At 49.4% G+C, this 27,003-nt stretch overlaps 1 protein-coding gene across 2 annotated transcripts; it reads left to right on the forward strand.

Moving 5' to 3' along the window:
• Positions 1-636: 636 nt before the first annotated feature.
• Positions 637-25,685, forward strand: LOC133118965 (metabotropic glutamate receptor 3-like). Of its 2 annotated transcripts, none has more exons than XM_061229314.1 (5): positions 637-1,104; positions 5,806-6,658; positions 19,105-20,159; positions 22,545-22,719; positions 23,823-25,685. In XM_061229314.1, exons 1-5 carry the CDS (start codon positions 661-663, stop codon positions 23,897-23,899), a joined length of 2,604 nt encoding a protein of 867 aa, XP_061085298.1. In that variant the 5' UTR covers positions 637-660; the 3' UTR covers positions 23,900-25,685. The 2 variants fall into 2 exon arrangements, with proteins under 2 accessions (XP_061085298.1, XP_061085299.1); XM_061229315.1 differs by having other exon boundaries at positions 835-1,104; positions 22,545-22,728.
• Positions 25,686-27,003: the final 1,318 nt, after the last annotated feature.

A 27,003-nucleotide genomic window follows, 5' to 3' on the forward strand; every position in this document is an offset into this window, starting at 1 on the left:
GGCAGCTAGAATACCCAGAGTACAACAATAATGATATCTAATTGCTATTATAATCTGTGGCCGACACACGGCTATTCCAATTAATCTCTTCACCTGCTGATTTCACAAATTAGTTCCCTCCTTTGTGTTTGAAGGCGTGTTAATTCGTGAAATCAGCAGGTGTAGTGACTGGTTGGAAGCAGATCCGGGTGAAACACATAAATGTTTTAGATTCTAATACCTTTCTACAATGTACTGAGCTCGTCTGGTGCATTAGTGTAAACCCCGCCTTCTGGTCTGTTGCACCAGACGAGATCAATCGCGTGCAGAAAAGTTTTTGAATCCAAAACAACTATGTACTTGACCCAGGTCCGGTTGGAATGAAGACCTGCACACTCTCCGTGGCTCGTGATTGGGCAGCAGAGGTGCCATTAATGTGATGTAATAACATAAACGAGATGTGACAGGTCCCTGCTCCTGTCTGACAGGAAGCCCGCAGAATCGAACCCCGCCCCTTCTCCATGTTCGGCTCCTCCCCTCTTCCATGGACGGCAAACGGGCGCCGCCCCGCTTCTTCTGACGCCCGCGGCAACCCGTCTCCAAGGTAACGCCGCTCCGGCCGGTGGGGAGGAGAGAGAGGGGGGGATGAGGGTCTGGGCGGCGCTCCGCGCCCTGCTCCTGATGGCACTCTCCTGGGGGCGGGTCCTGCCGTCGCCGGGCGGCGGGGCGGACCCCGGGTTCACCCGGAAGGACATCAAAATCGACGGGGACCTGGTGCTGGGCGGACTCTTCCCCGTCCACGAGAAGGGCCAGGGCGCCGACGAGTGCGGCCGCGTCAACGAGGGCCGCGGCATCCAGCGGCTGGAGGCCATGCTGTTCGCCGTGGACCGCATCAACGCCGACCCGGCCCTGCTCCCCGGCGTGTCCCTGGGGGCCCACGTCCTGGACACCTGCTCCCGGGACACCTACGCGCTGGAGCAGTCGCTGGAGTTTGTCCGGGCCTCGCTCACCAAGGTGGACGACACTGAGTACATCTGCCCCGACGGGTCCTACGCCCTCCAGGAGAGCAGCCCCCTCGCCATCGCAGGGGTCATCGGGGGCTCCTACAGCAGCGTCTCCATACAGGTACCAATCAGAGCACAGGCTCCTACAGCAGCGTCTCCATACAGGTACCAATCAGAGCACAGGCTCCTACAGCAGCGTCTCCATACAGGTACCAATCAGAGCACAGGGTCTCCACTCTTAACCATACAGGTACCAATCAGGGCACAGGGTCTACACTCTTAACCATACAGGTACCAATCAGGACACAGGGTCTCCACTCTTAACCATACAGGTACCAATCAGGACACAGGGTCTACACTCTTAACCATACAGGTACCAATCAGAGCGCAGGGTCTCCACTCTTAACCATACAGGTACCAATCAGAGTGCAGGGTCATACACTCTTAACCATACAGGTACCAATCAGGGCACAGGGTCATACACTCTTAACCATACAGGTACCAATCAGGGCACAGGGTCTACACTCTTAACCATACAGGTACCAATCAGGGCACAGGGTCTACACTCTTAACCATACAGGTACCAATCAGGGCACAGGGTCTACACTCTTAACCATACAGGTACCAATCAGGACACAGGGTCTACACTCTTAACCATACAGGTACCAATCAGGACACAGGGTCTACACTCTTATCCATACAGGTACCAATCAGGACGCAGGATTATAAACTCATGTCCATACAGGTATTGCCTCCCCTATTACCGCATGGATGCATTTTATTTATAATGCATGCCGCTCGCCTCTGGGCCACATGCAAAACAAATGTATGCCTGCCACCATTTTGCAAACATCTTCTGGAGCGGTATTTTGTACATTGGAAATGACACATTTTACTGATTTTATGTCCGTCCATCAATGCAGCTGTGTTATTGTGCCTACTTCATCTTATTTATATAATTTACATAATTAAATACCATCTAATGCAACATCTGTACCTTGGTGGATAGACCCCCCCCCTCATTTGTCGTGCCGATCTAAGCAGAAAATCACGGGATCAAGTGGGTTTTCTGTTCTGGCCGGGCGGCTGTGCACGTTTGCAGAGACATGGATTTAAATGACATCGCATTCAGACCCGCGCCCGGGTCCGCTTCGGCCGCCTGGCTTCTGAGCACAGCGTTCCCCCAAGAGCTCCGGAGCTCCGCAGTAGGGACTGGAGCAGCACTTAAAAGTACAAAGTACCTTTAAAGTACAAAGTACTGCTGTATAATTCACCACTCCTGTTGGCTGCGAGAATTCTCCCACTGTCGTCTGTCTGTCTCAGCCCTGCACCCCTCAGCCCTGCACCCCTCAGCCCTGCACCTCTCAGCCCTGCACCTCTCAGCCCAGTCACCTCTCAGCCCTGCACCCCTCAGCCCTGCACCCCTCAGCCCTGCACCTCTCAGCCCTGCACCCCTCAGCCCTGCACCCCTCAGCCCTGCACCTCTCAGCCCTGCACCTCTCAGCCCTGCACCCCTCAGCCCTGCACCTCTCAGCCCTGCACCCCTCAGCCCTGCACCTCTCAGCCCTGCAGTCGAGCTGCTCCCGGCCCAGCTTGCACAAAATGTCCTCACAGCAGTGGAATGTTTAGTCGGTGTGTGAACACCGGCGGTGCACGGCGGCGTTGTGAGGACGTTTCGGTTTCGACGGGACGTTGCCCCTATCATTAGTGCATTGTTCTGCCGTTGCGTTCTTGTAGCTCCTGAACCAGAACGGATGGAATTTGCATAGTTTTACATAAAAGCCTCCCTCTCTGTCCGTCTCTCCCTCCCTCCCACCGCAGCACACAAAAGACTTCCCCTTATCTGAAACGGAATCCGTGGTTTCTGTGCTATTCTCGACACCACTCTCTGCTCCTGGAGAGACACCGTCTCCACTAACATCACCGCTGTCGTCCGTCACGCGACGCGCGCCAACAATTAGCCCCCGTTTTTATTTAGACCGTTGTATTCTTTTGACTTTCTTCCACCTCTTTTCTGCAAATGCTTTCCCTTTTCTTTCGAAGCTGCGAGACTCGTTCAGCAGGCGGACAAACTGCGTGAAAGTTAGGGCCTGAGAAACAGGAAAAGAAAGTTGTCACAATTGCTCGCAGCCCAGTTTTCTCATATGACACAAACGTAAAAACAGCAAACATTATATGTAAGGACTGCGTTCATAAAACGGCGACTGCCTCATGATCTCAGACGGCTTAATTGTACTTAAAGGTACAGTAGGTTACTTCGGACTTCCAACGGTCAAGAGGAATTGCATCAACAAACGCCCTCAAACCACAACACAGTTTATCCCTCCCCCTTCTCTGTGAACGCGCTGACGTTGAAACGCAATTGGCTGCGGCAATTAGAACCAATTTTCAACCAATGAGCTTGAGTTATTGTTCAGTTCTACAATGTTTTGGTACAGAGTGCCGGCCCCTCAATTGCACATTTTGAAACCCGAATTTAAGGACTATAAATACAGGCAGCGGGTGAGTCAACATAGGAAGGGATTTACAATGGTCTTGTAACAATGTTTTAACACAAAAATCTTACCTATTGGACCTTTAATAATAGTTTAAATGAATTAGAGGTAATCTATAATTCATTATGTTCTATTCAATTCCACACCACCCACGTAAATTGTAAACGTCAAAAAATCCCTTCAGAGCTGCCACTGCACACTACACACAGCACATACAGTGCATACGTGGGGTAGGATCGGAGATAACTGAGCTGAGTGATTGCCTCTAAACGGCGCTTCCAGCAGCTGCCTGCCAGCGATAGTCTGGGTGATTGTGTGACATCCCGTCAGTGAGAGGGTAATTAAGTCAATCAACATCACACGGCGATAATGGGCTGGAATCACACGGTTAATCTCACCTCACTTACCTCACTGCCGGGGACCCCCGACGGAGGACTGCGGCATGCTGGGAGATTTCAGACTGTCACTGTCACTGGAAAGGCTGTTGCGGTTGCAGGTGGAAATCCTCTTTCAGTGTTTCAACTTGTTTAAACTTTGAACGCCGACGCATTGACGTTATAATCTTTTGACCCGAAATTTGGACACGCAACAGAACGGATGGCCTTGGCTATAGAGAATGTGCGCTGAAATAGGAACGTGCTCCATGAAACACAAAATTGAACAGAATGTAAAGCAACCAGACGGCGCAGTGTTTTTTGTTTTTTAACCAGGCCAACGTTTCTCTACAGCACGCTGCAGCTGTATATATTCCAATTGATCTGAAACTAGCCATAGCCATCTGTAGCAGCGCTGCTGAGCGTGTAAAACCGCCTGTAGCAGCGCTGCTGAGCGTGTAAAACCGTCTGTAGCAGCCCTGCTGTGAGCGTGTAAAACCATCTGTAGCAGCCCTGCTGAGCGTGTAAAACCGCCTGTAGCAGCGCTGCTGAGCGTGTAAAACCGTCTGTAGCAGCCCTGCTGTGAGCGTGTAAAACCATCTGTAGCAGCCCTGCTGAGCGTGTAAAACCGTCTGTAGCAGCCCTGCTGAGCGTGTAAAACCGTCTGTAGCAGCGCTGCTGAGCGTGTAAAACCGTCTGTAGCAGCCCTGCTGTGAGCGTGTAAAACCGTCTGTAGCAGCGCTGCTGAGCGTGTAAAACCGTCTGTAGCAGCCCTGCTGAGCGTGTAAAACCGTCTGTAGCAGCGCTGCTGAGCGTGTAAAACCGTCTGTAGCAGCGCTGCTGAGCGTGTAAAACCGTCTGTAGCAGCCCTGCTCTGAGCGTGTAAAACCGTCTGTAGCTGCCCTGCTCAGGGTGTAAAACCGTCTGTAGCAGCGCTGCTGAGCGTGTAAAACCGTCTGTAGCAGCCCTGCTGAGCGTGTAAAACCGTCTGTAGCAGCGCTGCTGAGCGTGTAAAACCGTCTGTAGCAGCCCTGCTGAGCGTGTAAAACCGTCTGTAGCAGCCCTGCTGAGCGTGTAAAACCGTCTGTAGCTGCCCTGCTCAGGGTGTAAAACCGTCTGTAGCAGCGCTGCTGAGCATGTAAAACCGTCTGTAGCAGCCCTGCTCTGAGCATGTAAAACCGTCTGTAGCAGCCCTGCTCTGAGCATGTAAAACCGTCTGTAGCAGCCCTGCTCTGAGCATGTAAAACCGTCTGTAGCAGCCCTGCTCTGAGCATGTAAAACCGTCTGTAGCAGCCCTGCTCAGGGTGTAAAATGTTCCGTGGGTTAACACTTTCAGGCCCAAGAGTGCCGTATGCCGCTCTCCAGCTATATTGTTTTGAGCCCCTATTAAAACCCAACTAAACTCTGTCAACTTTCTCAACTAAAGCCAAAACCCCTTGTGATTGGATGGAGGCCCTTCATACTGGGCTTGGCACTGAAAGGGTTAATCAGGTGAATGGCACTGAAAGGGTTAATCAGGTGAATGGCACTGAAAGGGTGAATCAGGTGAATGGCACTGAAAGGGTTAATCAGGTGAACGGGGTGAATCACCGGTGCGTTGGCCAGATGCACTGAACGCTTCCTGCGTTTGTCCTGACTGAAGTGTTGATAGCAAGGAATAAAGAATGATGTTGGGTTCTAGTGCACCGGCTCTCCATGTGTCACTGTGACATTGGCTCTGGCGGTAAGAGCAGTCGGAGGGTTGCCGGTTCGATCCCCCGCCCGGGCTGTGTCAAAGTGTCCCTGAGCAAGACACCTAACCCCTAAATGCTCCTGACGAGCTGGTTGGTGCCTTGCGTGGCAGCCAATCGCCGTTGGTGTATGTATGAATGGGTGAATGAGAAGCATTTGGATAAAGGCGCGATATGATACTCGCTATTTACATATTTATGGACGTTCTGCCCTGGTCTCCAGGTGGCCAACCTGCTGCGGCTCTTCCAGATCCCCCAGATCAGCTACGCCTCCACCAGCGCCAAGCTGAGCGACAAGTCGCGCTACGACTACTTTGCCCGCACCGTGCCGCCGGACTTCTACCAGGCCAAGGCCATGGCGGAGATCCTGCGCTCCTTCAACTGGACGTACGTCTCCACGGTGGCGTCGGAGGGCGACTACGGCGAGACGGGCATCGAGGCGTTCGAGCAGGAGGCGCGCCTGCGGAACATCTGCATCGCCACGGCGGAGAAGGTGGGGCGGTCGGGCGCGCGGGAGGCGTACGACGGCGTGGTGCGGCAGCTGCTGCAGAAGCCCAACGCGCGCGTGGCCGTGCTGTTCCTGCGCAGCGACGACGCCCGGGAGCTGCTGGCCGCCGCCGCGCGGCTCAACGCCTCGCTCGTCTGGGTGGCCAGCGACGGCTGGGGCGCGCAGGAGAGCGTCGTCAAGGGCAACGAGCGGGCCGCCCGCGGGGCCATCACCCTGGAGCTGGCCGCCCGGCCCGTCGCCGAGTTCAACCGCTACTTCCTCCGCCTGCGTCCCCGCGCCAACCGTCGGAACCCCTGGTTCAGGGACTTCTGGGAGCAGAAGTTTCAGTGCTCCCTGGACGCGGCCGCGCCGGGCGAGGCCTGCGGGCCGGACCTGAAAATCGACGACTCCGACTTTGAGCCCGAGTCCAAAATCATGTTTGTGGTGAACGCGGTGTACGCCATGGCGCACGCCCTGCACCAGATGCAGCGCACGCTGTGCGCCAACACCACGCAGCTCTGCCCCGCCATGAAGCCCCTGGACGGCAGGAAGCTGTACAGGGACTACCTGCTCAACCTCAACTTCAAAGGTAAGCCATCGGGCGTCGAGCCTTTGGAGAGCAGGGTTTGTTTTGGAACGCTTTCCTCAATGTCAGCGTTCTAGAACTTGGTAATGTTTGTGACATCAGCATTAGAACCCAGTATTGATTGTGACATCAGCATCAGAATGTTTGGTGAAGAACATTCTAATTTGATCTTACGCCTTTAACCCTTTCAGGCCCAATATGAAGTGGCTCCAACCAAATCAGCCAAGTTTTGGCTTTGGTTGAGAACATTTCGTTGGGTTTTAATTGGGGCTTAAAACAATAGTATAGCGTTAGTTTTGATTGGCTGAAAAGGTATAAGGTCGATAGTGCCATATGGCACTTGGGATTTTACAGCGGTTACGCTTGAGTGCGATATGGCACTTTTGGGAATGAAAAGGTGAAGGGTTAAGGAGTTTCAGTTGATTCACGTGAGTAGATGAGCCAGGCACGAGGTTAAATAGATGTGTGCTTCTCACATTATGTGTGATTCTCACATTGTGTGTGCTTCTCACATTCTGTGTGCTTCTCACATTGTGTGTGATTCTCACATTGTGTGTGATTCTCACATTGTGTGTGATTCTCACATTGTGTGTGATTCTCACATTGTGTTTGATTCTCACATTGTGTGTGATTCTCACATTATGAGGCCGATTATTTTCCAGTCCTCCTCGTTGTGAAAGGTGCAAATAAGCCAAACAGCAGTCGCCAAGAGTTTAATGTTTCCTGTTCACAAATATGCTGATTTGGCATGTAATCCGTAAACCGATAGCTGTAAACAGGCACGAAACGCCTGGCTGGACAAACAGCCCTTTTAGCCCAGCGAGAGTGAGAGGGTTTTAGCCCAGCGGGAGTTAGAGGGTTTTAGCCCAGAGAGAGAGAGAGGGTTTTAGCCAAGCGAGAGTGAGAGGGTTTTAGCCCAGTGGGAGTTAGAGGGTTTTAGCCCAGAGAGAGAGAGAGGGTTTTAGCCCAGCGGGAGTTAGAGGGTTTTAGCCCAGAGAGAGAGAGAGGGTTTTATCCCAGCGGGAGTGTGAGGGTTTTAGCCCAGCGAGAGTGAGAGGGTTTTAGCCCAGAGAGAGAGAGGGTTTTAGCCGAGCGAGAGTGAGGGGGTTTTAGCCCAGCAAGAGAGAGGGGGTTTTAGCCCAGCGAGAGAGAGGGGGTTTTAGCCCAGCGAGAGTGAGAGGGAGGGAGGGAGAGACAGGCCCGTGGAAGTTCTGCAACGGGACAGGGCGGTCAGCAGTGCGTCACTCTGAACACCGGGCTTCTGTGAGAGGCGGCATTCCAGTTCAGCGGGAACGATATCCACTGTGGGGCCTGGGACAGGGACATTCCCACCCTCCTAGCATCGGGGCAAAATGTCCGCCGTTCATTCAACTGTAACAGAGCACATGAGTGCAGCCGGGACCATATGTCCCCGTGTGAGAGCTGATTTAACGCCGAACACTTCACTGCTCAGCTCTCCCCTTTGTGCGTCAGCCATTTTGTATTTATATGCACCTCCTGTTAACATTTCATAAATACTTAGAAGATGGCAGGGCTGCATCACTGCTGGTTGTGGTGCCATTAGCGATTACGCCAATGGATGTCGCTCACTATGCTGGTAATGATGATGATGATGCTGATGAAGTTTACAGGGAAATCAAAACTTTGCCTTCCAGAGAGCGCACTGATGGATTTGATATCTGTAGGTGTTACCATTCGATTTTTGTGTTTGGGGGTGGGGGGTTGGTTCAAATGAACTGATGGTTAGAGCTGTGGGTAACTTGGATACATATTTAAGCTAGGGCTGTCAGCTGAGGGCTGGCGGCTAAGGAACATGACTGGGACCCGGAAGCTCTGCACAGCTGTTGGGCCCCTGAGGCCCTTAACCACACATTGCTCCAGGGGGGACTGTCCCCTCCTTAGTCTAATCAACTGTAAGTCACTTTGGAAAAAAAGCTTCAGCTAAAAAAACTAATTATTATAGAGTGTTTAAGCCACGGCTCCGCTGATTGGATAAGCAACTAGCTGCTGGGATTCATGTCATAAGAGATGTTTCTGAGAGGGAATTGTCACCAGAGTCTCAGTTAAAAAAAGAATGGGAGAGATAAATAAAGGATGAGAGTTTCTAACGCTGTGACGTGTGTGGGAAGAGTGCGAACACCCAGGACCTACAGCGCAACACCCGGGACCTACAGCGCAACACCCGGGACCTACAGCGCAACACCCAGGACCTACAGCGCAACACCCAGGACCTACAGCGCAACACCCGGGACCTACAGCGCAACACCCGGGACCTACAGCGCAACACCCAGGACCTACAGCGCAACACCCGGGACCTACAGCGCAACACCCAGGACCTACAGCGCAACACCCGGGACCTACAGCGCAACACCCGGGACCTACAGCGCAACACCCAGGACCTACAGCGCAACACCCAGGACCTACAGCGTGAACACCCAGGACCTACAGCGCAACACCCGGGACCTACAGCGCAACACCCAGGACCTACAGCGCAACACCCAGGACCTACAGCGTGAACACCCAGGACCTACAGCGCAACACCCAGGACCTACAGCGCAACACCCAGGACCTACAGCGCAACACCCAGGACCTACAGCGCAACACCCGGGACCTACAGCGCAACACCCGGGACCTACAGCGCAACACCCAGGACCTACAGCGCAACACCCGGGACCTACAGCGCAACACCCAGGACCTACAGCGCAACACCCGGGACCTACAGCGCAAACACCCAGGACCTACAGCGCAACACCCGGGACCTACAGCGCAACACCCGGGACCTACAGCGCAACACCCAGGACCTACAGCGCAACACGCAGGACCTACAGCGCGAACACCCAGGACCTACAGCGCAACACCCAGGACCTACAGCGCAACACGCAGGACCTACAGCGTGAACACCCGGGACCTACAGCGCGAACACCTGGGACCTACAGCGTGAACACCCGGGACCTACAGCGCAACACCCAGGACCTACAGCGCAACACCCAGGACCTACAGCGCGAACACCCAGGACCTACAGCGCAACACCCGGGACCTACAGCGTGAACACCCAGGACCTACAGCGCAACACCCGGGACCTACAGCGCAACACCCGGGACCTACAGCGCAACACCCAGGACCTACAGCGCAACACGCAGGACCTACAGCGCAACACCCGGGACCTACAGCGCAACACCCGGGACCTACAGCGCAACACCCGGGACCTACAGCGCAACACCCAGGACCTACAGCGCAACACGCAGGACCTACAGCGCAACACCCAGGACCTACAGCGCAACACCCGGGACCTACAGCGCAACACCCGGGACCTACAGCGCAACACCCGGGACCTACAGCGTGAACACCCAGGACCTACAGCGCAACACCCAGGACCTACAGCGCAACACCCAGGACCTACAGCGCAACACCCAGGACCTACAGCGCAACACCCGGGACCTGCAGCGCAAACACCCAGGACCTGCAGCGCAACACCCGGGACCTACAGCGTGAACACCCAGGACCTACAGCGCAACACCCAGGACCTACAGCGCAACACCCGGGACCTACAGCGCAACACCCGGGACCTACAGCGCAACACCCAGGACCTACAGCGCAACACCCAGGACCTACAGCGCAACACCCGGGACCTACAGCGTAATAATGGTGTCCCCTGAGGACGGATTCCTGGCCGTGGAATCACAGAGACAGATTAGGCTCAGTGCTAGCGGGAGTGGGTGGAGAGCGCCCAACAACAACAGCTAAGTAAGCCATCTCAGACGCTTGTGTTCATTTGGCAGGAGTTACGGCTGTTTTTTTTTCCTGATCTCTTGCATTTTCTCTCAGTGACCTGATATGTGGGGTGTGGGAGGACTACTATTTCAGCTGGGAAAGATGAACTGAGCTTTTCCCTGCAGTGAGCGTCGATTGTTTCAAGATAACTTCCCACTCAACTGCCTTTTCTTAACAAAGACCCGTGATTTATTTTTCAAAATTTACACAGAGACCCAGAAGCACTCCCAAATACATGAATTTACAGGTATTAGGGCTATATGATATATCATACAGTTTATTTATTGTCATCGAGATATGAGCATGCGAGATAAACACATCGCAAAAGACTGCTTGACGTGCGATGACTAGTATTTATTTAGATTGCTGTTCTGTTAAATTCATTGCCTGTTCAGGTGCAATTTGTTCAATAATAGCATGTTGGAAATAATGCATTTAATTTTTTTTATTCAGAAGGCATGAGCTATTCATTGTCTGGGGTCGATGTTACTTGTGTGCCTAAAGCAGAAAGAAATTAGAACTGTGCACACTTCAATATTTGTTTATCACAAGTCATATCATCATTGCAAAACTCAACAAGGTTATCTGCATATTGTGCAGCCCTACTCTGAATCCCAGTCTCTGTGATCAGCAATTTTCACACAGAAATTCCAGAACACAGTGCAATTTTAAAATCGTGTTGTTTTTTTTTTGGGGGGGGGGGGTGGATTAATTCCCAGTAATAATCAACTGCCCCCTTTTCTTGACCTTAAACCTACACGGACGATAAAATGACTTACAATGAGTCACAGTCCAGGTTACTCGATAAGATTATTAAATTTACCCTTCATCCCCCCCGCCTTTCTCTGGGCGATATTGCGGTTCTGCTGATGCACGACTTCAGGCCGTCTGACGCACATAAACGCATTAGACTCGATCGTCCGAAATTCTGATTATTCGTATTATTCGGATTATTCGGATGCGAATAAACACTATTAAGAGTATTTAGTCAGTATTTGATCAAGTTTTCGATGATTAACATTAAGATGTATGACATTTTCGACAGAACAGGCACGCTCAGGTTTGATCTTGCGTAAGTGGAAACATGTATTCTGATCTGTTGAAGGGGGGGTCGACAAATCAACACTGCCATTATGCCATCGAGTGCACTGATGCGTAGAGGGAAAGAAAGAATATACTCAAATCCCGAGAATGCAAGCCCAGGTAGTCCTATTCCTTCCAGGTAATAGACTGAACAGATAGCGCTTCTGATTGGCCAGACTGTCTGCACAGCGAACTCCCAGGTAAAGGGAGGATGGAAAACCAACCCTACTAGTAACAGGGGAATAAAGGAACGATACGAGCAATGCTGTTAATTTATGCATTGCAGGGCTGGGCGATATAGCCATCACGATATAACGATGTTTTTGTGAGCGAAATAACAGCTATCTCCGGCATGCGCTGTTAGATTTCTTCCAGTATTTATTTTTATTAATCATACCAGATGCGGTAGCATTTCACTGAAGTTTGGAGATGTATCATGTATGATTAAAGACGAAAAGAAGGAACGAAACATTCCTCCACCTGCAAGAGAGTTCCTATTGCGAAAAAATGTTTTGCTATTCGATGTACCCCGACAGCCATAGATATAGTTTCTCAGTCTGGCATAACTGCCTTTGGCCTCGTCTGGCCCTGTGAATTAATCAATATTATAACACACGACAACGCAGTGATTCAGAACCATGGACAGCGACATATAATGTCTTCAGACAAATGAATATTACTATCACTTCTATCATTTATCTTCTTTTTTTTCTTTCTGTTACTCAAGCCGCTCCAAATGAAATGTCTCATAGCTTGCGTGATGGTAATCAATAAGGTCACTGAGTCAATAGCATCAATGGGATAGGGCAGGAAAAAACATACTGTCTGTGGCGGGACGTCAAAAAGCTCTGTACATAACCGAAATGTCGTTCGTTGCGCAATAAAACCACCTGGCCCAATTGGACACATCCACTAAAACTGAAATAATGTCAGAAAACCCCCAGGAAGTGAACTACCCTTTAAGCGCGCGCTATGAAGTGTGCGGGGCAGAGCAGGGGGCTTTGAAGTGTCAACAAATACGTTTTTTTCTTAACTTCTTTCCTTCCTGCACGCTTTTACACCCAGGGAGGCTTCAAAAGCGAATTTAAATCCAACTCTCTACCAAACAGCGTCCATCAGAAAGAAGCAAGAGATGGGAAATTGGGCTGAACTAAAATTCGCATCAGAAAATAATATTCTCGTGGGCATGTTCGTATTGTGTGGCGTTTTTAAATACTCCTCACAGAGCCAGTTAAACCTGGCTTTGTAGACACTGGGACATTCATATGTTAAACAGAAGGATTTACAGATGAACCGTGTACAAACAAAAGCATTCTTACCGCTTAGCACAGCTCTGGGACTGCAGTGTTTGTGACTGCCAGTGATGTGATGTGTCTGAACAGATGAGCTGGGGATGAGGCAGTGTTAGTTCCTATGGCCAGATGCTACACGTTTATTTCGCTATTTGCAGTTAAATGGCTGATACTAACATATTTTATGAGATGTAAGCTATGATGAAAGACACTTTGCTTACCGGGATTAAAATCTGTTTTGAGACTGAATTAAACTGCAGAATTGTACTTTCTTAATTCCCCGACTAAGAGTTTACACTAATATACTGAGACATAACCAGGTGTTGTTCAATAAGGTTTAATATTATCCTATATTACAGACAAACCGAGAGCAGTCATTTTCAGGTCACAGTGTGCAAAAACTTACATTCACCCGGATGTCATAACTAGGCTACACGGGACAGGGGTAAAAACTACATTTCCAATGCCTGTTCCACGCGGACACACGTTTAAAATGCTGATAACGCCGATCCCACTGAGCGCGCGACGACAAGTGAGGTCGCACGGACGAGCAGAATAAATCGAAACGGGCTCGTCGTTGTTGGCACTCCTGGCCTGTTAACGTCTGCTGCATCTGCTGATCTTGGCCGAAACCAAGCTAAATCACAAGAGTGAAAAGTATGGACGTAGCCGATTGTATCTTTCGTTCCGGCTACTCTGGAGTTGTCCCGCAAACAACGCGGCGACGTTCCGCGTACATCGAATGGACAAGATTCCGCTCAGGGGAAGGCTGGAGGCGGGCGGCCTGACTGCTCGGCTTCTCCGCCATGCCTACTGACTCAGTAGGGCAAGTGTGAACATGCACTAATTAATGTGGCGAGTCCAAGCGGCCGGACTCTTTCATCGTAAATAACCTATGTGTTAATTTCCAACTGTTCCCCAGGCTTGTGTGTGTAGGATGTGTAAATTAGATCTATTTCCACTATTAGATCTCCGTAGTAACAGAATGCGATTTAATTTGGTTTCGTTATCCCAGGAGGGGCCAAACAGGCTGCTTGCTCTCCCATTGGTTTGTTGATAGGGAAAAAAAACAAATGTGCAACAACCTCCAGCTAATTTTTGAGGCAAGACATTCTTCACGGTTCAGTCCTGAGACCGTTAAGTGTGATTTGGGATCACGAGTGAAGCAGGGATGTAAAAATATGAAATTATTGTGAGGAAAGATATGTATATCAATGCACAAAATCTCAGGAGATCAGCCGTTTCTGAGATATTCAAACCACCCTGTCTGGCACCGACGATCATTCCACGGCCAACGTCACTGAATCACATTTCTTCCTCATTCTGAAAAAACTCTTGACATTTACTTGCTGCCACACGATTGGCTGATTCAATGTTTGCGTTAGCAAGCTGGAGTACAGGTATGCCTAAAGAAGTGAATACTGAGTGTAGTATGTGCATTCATACTTAAGTATGCAGAGTGCACGTGTATGGGGGTGTGCAATAAGATTTGTTTTGTTTCTGATCGGGCAAAAACCATCGGGTAACAATGGGCCCCGTGTAACAACAGACCCCGATCTTCCTTATATAGTGCTTTATAAACAATGTATAAGGTCTCAAAGTTCTCTGGGTCCCCCTGAAAAGATGTTCTGGTGTGTAATCATCTTTCTTTTAATCTGGTATGATCTTTGTGATTTGGGGCGCATCGGAGCCTATGGGTCCGGCTGATGATTACTGTATCACTGACTCACTCGTCCAAATCTGTGTTGAACAAACGCGTTACCAGTCAGCTAAAGACATGAGGGAACGTTGTCGAGGTAACCTACCATCCTTCGCTTCCGCTGCACGTGCATGCTTACGAGCGAACTGGCTCTGCTATCCACGCTACACGGTTAAGGTGGACGTCCATTACCGGGGACAGTGACGCCCATTACCGGGGACAGCGACGCCCATTACCGGGGACAGCGACGCTGTATTGGGATTTTCTTGATGATACTGGGAGCTCCTCCAGGCTCCCCGGGGCTCGTGTTCTCTCCGGTGCACTCTCTTCCAGGCGTAGCACGAGCCTCCCGAATGACTTCCTCCTTCTGCAGACAACAGCCAGACATCACTTCCTGCAGATTACATTACGTTACTGTAAAACGTGTGTGTAGCTACCTATAATGTATGATATAATGTATAATGTACAAATATAAACATTTTAATGCGTACAAATACGCGCTTCTCATCCATGCGTTTGGTATGGTTTTGGTTCGCCTTATAGTGCAGTACAAGGACGTATGCTACAAATAATGTTTAGTAAGCACCTGTTCAAGACCACTTCCAGTACACACTCGAGTTTGTATATTAGCCATTAGCACCGCTGGATGCTTACTGGGGCAGTACAAGTTGAATGATGAAGGTAATTTAAACTGTAGCCTTGATGTAACAAGCCAAATTCATTTACCATTATGGTTTATTGTCAGAACATACACGCAGCTATGGGGTAGGCCTCGTCAAATCATACACGTCGATGGTTTCTGCTACCACACTCAGCATTACACATTTTTTTTGGCCCAGAGCATTAAACGGTTATAATCGTACAGCACAGCCAGGCTTTAAGCGCAATTGATCCGTTCTTGTTCTTCAATTCCAGTTAACGTAATTGCCTGAAGGTAGACGCACACTTTCTCATATGTCGCGCATATGTCAAACAACCCGTGTTGCTGTTGTCTATAAAGGAAATTGGCTGGTTTCACCAGTCGCTAATTTTACGCATCTCCGCAGGATAGCCTACCCTGTTGAAGGATATTGCCAATTACACGGGAGCGACTTCATGAAGTTTCTATTTTATACTGGTAGCCTAATGGTCTAATTTTAATCTGTATGGTATTATATATGAGCCTAGAACCTAGCGAAATATAATATGTAATACACTTTGCGGGTCCCTCCATTGCCTTGTCGGAGAGTAGGCTACAGTATCTTGATGAATTACGGCTCTGTTGGTCTCACCCTAGGTCAAAAACGAGCTAACGCCGCTTCCTGCAGTCTATTCCCGGCATCGACATGTTTTCATTTTTCACGTGTGGTTGAAGTGAAGATTTCGATGAGCCCCCCCTCCCCCATACACCTCCATAACGTAACAATGAGCGTCTCTTGCGCTCGCGCTCCTGTCGCTCTCGCTAAACGCAATCGTCGGAGCATTGCAAGTGATTCAGAAACTTTACCGTTTGCTCTCCCTCTGCACCTACTTAGATGCGTTATAATGTAATTGCATTAACGCACGAATCGCAGCGACTTTTCGCAACACCAAGCCAGCGCGGAAAATGTTTTGTTCTATAGATTTGGGGACAATAGTTTGATTTTGCGGATTAAGCTGTCACGCACGGAGATGCGTTGCCTACTGCGGAGTCCTAGATTGAAATCGCTTGTTTCTTTTATTGTGCTCAAACGTCTGACAGATATGCCATCCTTACCAGTCTGGTTTTAAATGACATCTCGGGATGGTACTCTTATAAAGTTACTGAGGCGATATATTTTTACCTTGGTCACAAAATGCCCAAGCAACGGCACATTATTTCCTCCAGCCTGCGGTATCATTGTCACTAATTAATGTTGTGGCTGTGCGAACATGAAATAATTACTGTTCAATTAATCTTAAGGAATGCTATAACTTGTTGGTGTTTACCGTCTTAATTGCAGGATGATGTAGGTCTTCGAGAGCGCGGATGTAATTTGGCGTGTGTGTGTGCGGATTGAAATTCCCATTGCCTCAGGAAATTGCTTTTTTTTGAAGGTCTGGTATTATTGGCGATACAATACTGCCACCCAGCGGTAACTACCCCGTAATTAACACAAGTTAAACTATGGAAGAGATCTTTAAATAAGCAAAACTGAAGGAAATTAGCGCTTTTGCAGTATTACCGATTTTCCAATACATCTGTGTCCAACGATTTACTCGACACCTGCCATTATGTTCGTCCGCATGGTTTGGTCTTTACACGTTGGGTGGTGATGGCTATATTAGTGTGTGAACTCGACCGCCTTCAACATATACGTTGCAGGTAGACTTTTGACTGAAAATAATGAAAAACGAGTAACAAACTACAGTAGGGCAGATCTCAATAGTGTAGCCTTCGAAAAACAAAACAAACTCCTCATTGTCAACAAAATGTATTCAACGTTATCCGTCACTTCTTCGGTTATCCTTTTTACTGACAGATATACATACGTGACACGATAAGGGAGTGATCAATTAAAAAGATAAAAAGAGGATATTACTACCAGCGTCATCGGCAGGAGCTAGCGGAATTCAAAGTACAGAAGGCTAGAGGGACCTCAGACGACATCACTCAGACTGTTCTTTCGAGCGACCAGGGGCTCGCAGAAGGCCCTTCAGCTGTACAGTATACAGCTCATGGCACACGATAAGTTAGGATTTACTCATATACTGCTGTGGTATAGTCTATTATTCTTTATTTATTATTGTATGGCACAGACTCTTATAAACCATGACTTAGCCTCTTTGGATTTGGCAAGGCAAGGATAAAGAAGGTACTTGTGTTGTCATGTGGTTGAGTGAGCCGAAGGGACTCTAAGCCTGTAGTGGTTAAGGTAAAGGACTGGGACACGCAAGGTCGGTGGTTCGAATCCCGGTGTAGCCTCAATAAGATCCACACAACTGTTGGGCCCTTGAGCAAGGCCCTTAAGCCTGCATTGCTCCAGGGGAGGATTATCTCCTGCGTAGCTCTGGATAAGATCGTCAGCCAAATGCCATTAATGTAATGTAATGCGTTTCATCCTGTGGCAAAATCGGCAGTGCTTGGCAGGGATGTGGGGCGCGTGTGTTTGGTTTTAGTGACTGCCAAATGAAAAAGTGACCACTGCTAAAATGACACTGCGGCGAGATGAAACTGGTTCCGTTTCATTTCAGTGTAGTAATTATCGACCATGTTACTTGGGTACGCCAGACAAATTATTGTACCTTTGTTTAATAATGTGCTTTTGTTGGATTTTGATTTTGTCAAGACAACAACTAACTGTATTTCATAGTAATTGGGTATCAAGCAAGATTAAGATTCATTTTTAATAATGACTGAATATTCATTTCTCTATTTTGTTTGTGTAGATAATGCAATACCATATCATTCAGTGCTCTGTCTACTCTTACATTACATAATTTCTCCAATTTCTGCAAGGGAACATTAAAAAGGGGCTAAACTGACTTTAGGGCATGGAAAGAAAATACCACACAGATTTATTTTGCTCATGACGTATATTTATGGATCATAGTTATAGATTTTTAGAATTTTGATCTCTGTGACAAGACTAACGGTGATGTATGGCGTTCATAAACACAAACTCTGACAAGCCGCTCTAGAATTGCTTTATCAACCGTTCTACCTCGTTCAAATCATAATGCATCACCGAACCGCCACGGTGTAGGCGTACAAAACCCCTTTAGCTTCTGTTCAAAGGAATGTGTTGAGGATTGGGGGTGAAAGGGAAACGGGCAAAGCATTTATACAGATTACAGTGGTGCGTTGCATTTATGCAATCAATCCATTAGATGCAGCCATCACCCTTGTAAAAAAAAAAAAAAAAAAAAAAGAGAAATCTGCGAAATATATACTTCTCTCAGGATTGGCTTGAGTCCAGTTTCCAACCGGCCTTGGCGTAGTCTCCGCTCTCCATTAACTGCAGACCCAGGGGAGAGCGCTGCCCTAACCCCATAACGCGCTGCAATCTTTAATCTGGGAGGAGAGCCGCCACTTTCACAAGATTTGCTCGAGCACTTCGGCGCAATATTTGAAAAGAAAACCAGTAAAACAGTGTTGCGCACGCCGCGTTGACATTCCTGGGAGGGAGACGCGGCACTTTCGGGATTTTGCATTTGTTTGCGGCACGGAGAGAGCGCGTCCGCAACAAGACAAAATAAAATGGCTTCGCCCTTCCCCCTCAAAAATAACAAACTACCACAACAAGCGACCACAAAGACTTGGCGTTTTTTCTCGGTGCTAACGATAATAAGCTAGGATACAACACAAAACGGGCTCTCGAGGTGTCTGCTCCCGGTTTCACCCCGTACTGTGGACACGAGCACACCTGTACGCACCTGGGCTGATAACCTTTGACTTATTTATAGATTTAATCCTTTCAGGCCCAGCAATTCCATATGGTACTTTTTCAATCAAGTGCTATATGATTGTTTTGGGCCCCGACTAAATCTTCTCAACCAAAACCAAACCCCTTTGTGATTTGGGTGGAGCCACTTCATACTGGGCTGGGGACTGAAAAGGTTAATATAAAAAAATGTTATTAATTTGAATATATTTCCCCCCGCAGCCCCGTTCTCTCCCCCCGGGGTGGACGGCACGGTGAAGTTCGACGCCCACGGCGACGGCGTGGGCCGCTACAACATCTTCAACTACCAGGAGCGGGCGGGGCGGCACGCCTACGTGCGGGTGGGCGAGTGGGCGGAGTCGCTGAGCCTGAGCGGCGAGCTGATTCGCTGGGCCCGGGACGCGGGCGGGCCCCCGGCCTCGCAGTGCAGCGACCCCTGCGCCCGCAACGAGATGCGCAAGATGCAGGCGGGCGAGTACTGCTGCTGGATCTGCACGGCCTGCGAGGAGCACGAGTACCTGGCCGACGAGGTCACCTGCGCCCCCTGCGGCCCCGGCCGCTGGCCCCGGCCGGACCTGACGGGCTGCTTCGACCTCCCGGAGGAGTACATCGGGTGGCGGGACGCCTGGGCGCTGGGCCCCGTGGTGGTGGCCTGCGCCGGGTTCCTCTGCACCGCCCTGGTGGCCGCGGTGTTCGCCCGGCACAACCACACCCCGCTGGTGAAGGCCTCGGGGCGGGAGCTGTGCTACATCCTCCTGCTGGGCGTCTCCATGTGCTACGGCATGACCTTCTGCTTCATCGCCCGGCCCAGCCCCGCCGCCTGCGCGGCCCGCCGCGTGGGCCTGGGCGCCGCCTTCGCCGTGTGCTACTCCGCCCTGCTCACCAAGACCAGCCGCATCGCCCGCGTCTTCGGCGGGGGGCGGCCCCGCTTCGTCAGCCCCGCCTGGCAGGTGGCCATCTGCCTGGGCCTGGTGTGCGTGCAGCTGGCCCTGGCGGGCGGCTGGCTGCTGCTGGAGCTCCCCGGGACGAGGCGCGTGGCGGCGCCCGAACGGCGCCGCGCCGTGGTGCTCAGGTGCAGCGCGCGGGACTCCGGCATGCTGCTGTCGCTGGCCTACGACGCGCTGCTGGTGCTGCTGTGCACCGTGTACGCCTTCAAGACCCGCAAGTGCCCCGAGAACTTCAGCGAGGCCAAGTTCATCGGCTTCACCATGTACACCACCTGCATCATCTGGCTGGCCTTCCTGCCCATCTTCTACGTCACCTCCAGCGACTACCGGGTACTTTTCTCACTGCGCAGCGAAGCGGCCCGGCGTTAGTTCACCTCGAACAGAGCGCATAGTGCCCTCAGGAAGCATGCAGAGCCTTAATACCATTCAGAGAATTCATTCATTCATTCATGGCTAAAGGGCTTCGGTGTTAACTGTATGGCAATATGAATAAGGTTTGTGAAAAGCTACAACATGGCTTAGTTTGTCTTTCCATTGTGGCGGAACAGCAAGGATGGGTATCTGCTGTACTAAACAAAAAATATATATACAGGTCTGTGCAGAAGAATATATATGCTTATTGTTTTTTATGTTTATTTAATTTTACAGACACATTTTTGCATTTAATTTAAAGTTTTTACATAAAAACTTGATCAAGGCTGTTTGAGATCAGAAGCAAGGAGCCAACCAAAGTCTGCAGAAGAACTGTGGCAAGTTCTCCAACATGCTTGGAACAACCCCCCTGCTGATTGTCTTATAGAACTGCAGGACAGCGTTGGCTATCTCAGAGAAGTGAAGCAGTTTTAACGCCAAAGGGTGGTCACCAAAAATATTTATTTCAGTTTTTAACAATTCTGCCAAATGACTAAAATGTAATGTAAAATGTATAGTACGTTTATATAGACCTTTCATTGAATTATTTTTGAAAGAATCTTAGCTGTACAGAATGTTATACAGGTGCCAATTCCTCTGCACAGTACTGTATATTCAAAATTGCACAATTTCTACATTGACACGCTTTGTTGGTATCCAACACCAACCAGATTGCATTAGCATGTAATATTCCTGTCCTCCCCGACGTACTGCCGCTCGACAGCGGGTGGACGGCATTCAGATATCGCTGACGTGAAACCTGAATTTGAAACCAGCTTGAATAAATGCGTGTTTTCGAAGGCCACCGTCAATGAAGTAAAGAGCATTTAAATTTCACGAGCAGATCAACTCCAAGGGAATGCTTAGGAGAGTGCTGATGCTAGTCGAAGCCTTCCATTGAAACCCTTTTAAAAGTCAAATGTATTCACACACGGTAAAACATTTTTTTTTTTTTTTTAAGACACAAAGGCTGGTTCATTATGCGTTCGGCAGTGGAGTATATTTAATGGCGGCGCGACCTTGCAGCGCGAGGAAGCGGATTATTCAAGAACAACGCACGAGAGCTCTCTCCCCGGGAGCCGGAGAGCAAACGCAACAGTAATTCACACGGATAATCACATATTGCATTATTACTGCGGCGTGTGACCTTCACAGGCCAACCACTGGCTTAACAAATGTGGGTTTCCGTCGAAAAGGCGGAGGAGGAGGCTTCGACGTATAGCAGAATTGCCATAGCAGTTAATTGCCTCGATGTCGTAATACAGCGCGCTCACATCTTGTTCTATGGTTTATAGTTCAGTCCCCCTGGCTCTTCTACACTCTCAGAAATAAAACTACAGTGGAGGTACATTTTGGTTCTTTGTGGAACACATTTCCCAAATGTACCTAGAATGTGATTTGGGTACTCAGAAATACCCGTTGACAAGAAAAAACAAGGTACAAATGAATAATTAATGAAACCCATGGCTCAGGGTTGAATGTGCTTATCGGGTGCCAACCCATGCAGTGACAAGCTTCATACCGTTTTGTTTCTAGTTTGAAGGTGTATTTGGGCGGCACGGTGGTGCAGTGGATAGCACTGTCACCTCACAACAAGAAGGTCTTGGGTCCGTTCCATGTGGGGTTTACGTGTTCTGTGTAGGGTTGCCACCCGTCCTGGATTCTCCGGGACTGTTTCGGATTTTTGTTGTCTGTCCTGGAAAAAATAATGAAACGAAATGTCCCGGAATCTAAGCATTTTCAAGTGTTGCATAAATTAGTATTGCTTAATGAAATGTAGACAGCGTATCCAGTGTTCGTTCCTAAATGTAACGTAACAAATGGTGCAGAGACGTTATTAACCTTCACAGATTACACTCTTTGTTTGTGTAATGAAAGAGGAATAGGCACAAGGTAGTTGCGCACCACATTCCTTCAGGCTCACGCACCCTCGAGAGCGATTGACAGTCCGGCTTACTCGGTCTGCCAGCTTCATATGTGTCCAGGATTTTTACAGAACTGAGGTGGCAACCCTAGTTCTGTGCCTATCTGGGCTTCCTCCCACAACCCAAAAACATCATGGAGGTTAGGCTACTTGGAGGTGGGGGGAATTAACAGGGCATTGCTGAGCATGGTTAATAAATAGATTATTCTGGAGGTATGTTGTTACTTTTTGTGCATTTCTTCCCGGTGCCTTGCATGACAGCTGATTAGTGTGTGAGTGAATGGGTGAATGAGAAGCATCAATTGTGCAGCGCTATGGATAAAAGCGCCATATAAACGGCAGCCGTTCACCGTTTGACCATATTGCCCCTCCCTCTGTAGGTGCAGACCACCACCATGTGCATATCGGTCAGCCTGAGTGGCTTCGTGGTCCTGGGGTGCATGTTCGCCCCGAAGGTGCACATCATCCTGTTCCAGCCGCAGAAGAACGTCACCAGCCACCGGCACGCCACCAGCCGCTACAGCGTGAGCGGGCCTCCCACCGCCTACTCCCAGGGTGAGCCCTGCCCGCACGACGAGCCCTCCCCCTCTCTCTCCCTCTCCCCCTCTCTCCCTCCCCCTGTCTCTCCCTCTCCCCCTCTCTCTCCCTCTCCCCCTCTCTCCCTCCCCCTGTCTCTCCCTCCCCCCCCCTGTCTCTCTCTCTCCCCCTCTCTCTGTCTCTCTCTCTCCCCCTCTCTCCCTCCCCCTGTCTCTCCCTCTCTCTCTCCCCCTCTCTCTCCCTCTCTCCCTCCCTCTCTCTCTCCCCCTCTCTCTCCCTCTCTCTCCCTCCCCCTCTCTCCCCCTCTCTCTCCCTCTCTCTCTCTCCCCCTCTCTCTCCCTCTCTCTCCCTCCCTCTCTCTCCCCCTCTCTCTCCCTCCCCCTCTCTCCCCCTCTCTCTCCCTCCCCCTCTCTCCCCCTCTCTCTCCCTCCCTCTCTCTCCCCCTCTCTCTCCCTCCCCCTCTCTCCCCCTCTCTCTCCCTCCCTCCCCCTCTCTCCCCCTCTCTCTCCCTCCCCCTCTCTCCCCCTCTCTCTCCCTCTCTCTCTCCCCCCTCTCCCCCTCTCCCTCCCTCTCTCCCTCCCCCTCTCCCCCTCTCTCTCCTTCCCCCTCTCTCCCCCCCTCTCCCTCCCTCTCTCCCTCCCCCTCTCCCTCTCTCTCTCCCTCCCCCTCTCTCCCTCCCTCTCTCTCCCTCTCCTTCTCCCCCCCTCTCTTCCTCCCTCTCCCTCTCCCTCCCTCTCTCTCTCCCTCTCCCTGTCCCTCTCTCTCCCTCTCTCTCCCTCTCCCTCCCTCCCTCCCTCCTGCATGATGGCCTCTCTCTCCCTCTCCCTCTCTCCCTCTCTCTCCCTGCCTCTCTCTCCCTCTCCCTCCCTCCCTCCCTCCCTCCCGCATGACGGCCCCTCCCTCCCTCTCTCCCTCCCGCATGACGAGCCCTCCAGAGTGTTTTATTTCTGTAGATGGAGCTTTGGTAGGCACATAGGAGATATATTTATTGGACTGTGTTCTGCGGGCAGTATTAGATGTGAGATCAGGCTCACACTTGATCCCGCCTTTATTGTAATGTATTACTGCGACGTGCAGCCATGTTTGGCCACGCTCACCCAGCCCCCCGCTTTATTTTTCAGCTTCCGCGGGGGCCCAGTACGTCCCAGCCATCTGCAACGGGAGGGAGATCGTCGACTCCACCACGTCCTCCCTGTGACCTCCGTTTGACCCCTGACCCCTGACCCCCCCCCCAGTTCTTAGACTGTTAGCGAATTTGCACATATTGTGCACCTCCTGTGAACTGCTAGTACCATGTATGTAGAAAGTGTGTATTAAATTATTTTTAAAGGCTGTACATAGTAACTGACATCGTTGTAGAGAGAGAAAGAGAGAGAAAAAAAACATTTCTAGGGGTGTTTTTCAGGACTTTTTTTGATAGTTTTATTATGGGTTGTAAATAACCATGAAATCCATTGTAAAAAAAAAAAGGAAAAAAAAGAAAAAAAAAAGGATGTAGCAAGCAACCAACTCATCTGCTACATTGGAAATTCTGTACAAAAGATTTTGGTCTTTTTTTTTGTAGGCTTCATTGTTACAATTAAGTATTGGCATTTCTATGTTGTATACAATGTACATTACTTTTAACTGAGGGTTAAATAGCACAAGTTGATTTTATTAAACAAATTGACAATAAGAAAGAAATAAGAAAAAGAAGCTTTGATAAAAATCCCATTAACTATTAATCCATCATGATCGTGGATACAGGCCAGGAGGGTTAAACTCTAGGCTTGGAGGGCCGCAGTGTCCGCTGGGATTTGTAGTTTACTTTCAATAAGCAGCTAATTAAGTCCTTGAGATGTGTGTGGACTCCTTAGCCAATGAAGGACTGATAAACACTGAAAAGCAGCACTGCGTTTCTCCAGGACTGGCGTTTGACCCCCCTGCCATCGGCATTTAAAAAGTGAAGAACACAACGGTTTGCCTGCCCACATTTAAATGTGACATTTCGTAAAAAATTGAATATTTAAAAAATGGCTTTTTGTGCCTTAACTCGTGTCTTGTAGTTTTATACCGGAGATGTGTTACACTGTCAGTTTGTGCGCATGTAGAATGAAGAGGCAGTACTTTGTATGGGCTGTTTACATCTGCAATGCTGCATTCTGCGCTCAAATTGTAAGGTATCGCTTATTGTTTTAGAGATGCAGGCATGTCGGGTTCATTGGAATCATATCGCCTTACAGGCGTAAGTGTTAGGGGGAAATGTGAATCTCTTCTGTCACTCGTGTCATGCATTCATAAATGGAAATCTGTTGAACTGGGTCTTTAGAAGTGTCAGTTCTCAAACGAGATGGTCGAGACGTGGACGTTAGAAACGAGGCAAAAGAAGGGATCCCAAAGCCATTCACATTTATTAAATTATCATGACAACAAATAACAATTATAAATAGTTTTAAACATCACTTTGTACAACCCAGCTTTAATGTACTTCACGATACAAAACAAAATACAAAAAAAGTGAACATTGGTACGCGTGTGTCAGGAAACGTCACCCGTGAACTGTCTGTGAATCGTCTTCCAGTACGTCAGCGTTGTCAGACAGGGACTGAGAAGGGGCCATTCAGCTACATTGGGATGCCTTCGCAAAACATTTTCCTGCATATTTGTCATGGCAAGAAACCAGCAAACACAAAATGTCCCCACAAAGTTACTGGAATGTTTGGTCCTTGTTATTACATCGGCAATACACTGCAGCAACATTGTGACAATGTGTGTTAGCTGGGCATTACCTTACGACGACTCGATTAAAAAACAACTTTAAACACTGAAATGTCCATAGTGAAAAACTGTCCCCCGTAAACTCAGGCCCAACATCCCTGTCGTGATAATGCTGAAATTTCCTCATGTTTTTAGGAGTCGACGAAAGTCCGTAACAGAAGAGAGAAATGTCTGTACTTGAAATGCGTTTGAACGATGAAAACACAAATAAATGTGTCTTGTTTGAAGCCCCGACAGGAAGTGGGATTATGTAAAGTGTTCTCCTGTCATCCCGAGTCATGTCATGCATTGTTGCTACGCTGAAAAATCAGTTAAAGGCCTATCGACACCAAGAACTATAACCATAGCTATAACCATGCGGGTGTCATGATGAATACGTTTTGTAAAGAGTCCCTCGGCTGTCACCTGCCATTTTGAACGTGACGCCCAGCAAATTCGGATGCGTTTTGATTGGGTGAATGGTTTATCGTTCAGGCAAATCACTCTGAAAGTGATCCCAGTGATATTCTATGTCACGGTCATGGTCCTTATAGTTATGGACTAAGCCATCCGCTTAAGTTTGAACGATTTTTAAAAAGTAATATTTACAGTTAGCGTTACAGTTATCGTTCTTGGTGTGGATGGACCTTAACTCTGCAGTCCTTCTCCCGGGAGATGCGAGCCACGTTCTGGGTTGCATTGGCCGGGGCAGAAACATGGGTAAGACGTGTTTGAAATCGGGACGTGCGTGCGTACATTCAAGAAAACGCCTGTGAATGTGTCAGGAGTGAGGCCAACAGATGTGTTCGGTAACATTGCTTCTTAACGCTGGGTTTGCTACAACTTACATTACAGCGCGTTTCACAAAGCTGGCTAACTCACTAAGCTTAACTTCAGGAAAGTAAAACGTGGGACACCTTCAAATACGGAACATGGACTTAGGTAAATATAGCTGTTCCGGGTTTTACTCAGTGCAGAGGTCAGCCAGGTTTGTGAAATACGAGCCCAGGTTCTCGATTTATAAATCGGTAACAGCCCCAGAGAGAGGCTGAGAACGGATGAGCCCGCGCTGTCTGAGTCAGATAAACAAAACGCTGCAGTGCCTCACTCACAACACACTGCATTAAACAAAACGCTGCAGTGCCTCACTCACAACATGCGCATTAAACAAAACGCTGCAGTGCCTCATTCACAACACGCATTAAACAAAACGCTGCAGTGCCTCACTCACAACACGCATTAAACAAAACGCTGCAGTGCCTCACTCACAACACGCATTAAACAAAACACTGCAGTGCCTCACTCACAACACGCATTAAACAAAACGCTGCAGTGCCTCACTCACAACACGCATTAAACAAAACACTGCAGTGCCTCACTCACAACACGCATTAAACAAAACGCTGCAGTGCCTCACTCACAACACGCATTAAACAAAACACTGCAGTGCCTCACTCACAACACGCGCATTAGCACAGTGATGACATCATACTAAACCTCAACCAATCGCGGTTTGTCATCAATGCTTCCTTGTCTTGCACATTTAACGTGTCTGAGCAAAAATGT

This window comes from Conger conger, chromosome 19 (assembly GCF_963514075.1).
Source record: "Conger conger chromosome 19, fConCon1.1, whole genome shotgun sequence".
NCBI lineage: Eukaryota > Metazoa > Chordata > Actinopteri > Anguilliformes > Congridae > Conger > Conger conger.

Excerpts from the sequence above, each read along its gene's own strand:
- LOC133118965 (XM_061229314.1), top strand. The coding sequence starts at position 661 with ATGGCACTCTCCTGGGGGCGGGTCCTGCCGTCGCCGGGCGGCGGGGCG. Across the intron at positions 6,659-19,104 it reads GCTCAACCTCAACTTCAAAG|CCCCGTTCTCTCCCCCCGGG; the intron begins GTAAGCCATCGG and ends TTCCCCCCGCAG. Across the intron at positions 20,160-22,544 it reads TCACCTCCAGCGACTACCGG|GTGCAGACCACCACCATGTG; the intron begins GTACTTTTCTCA and ends CTCCCTCTGTAG.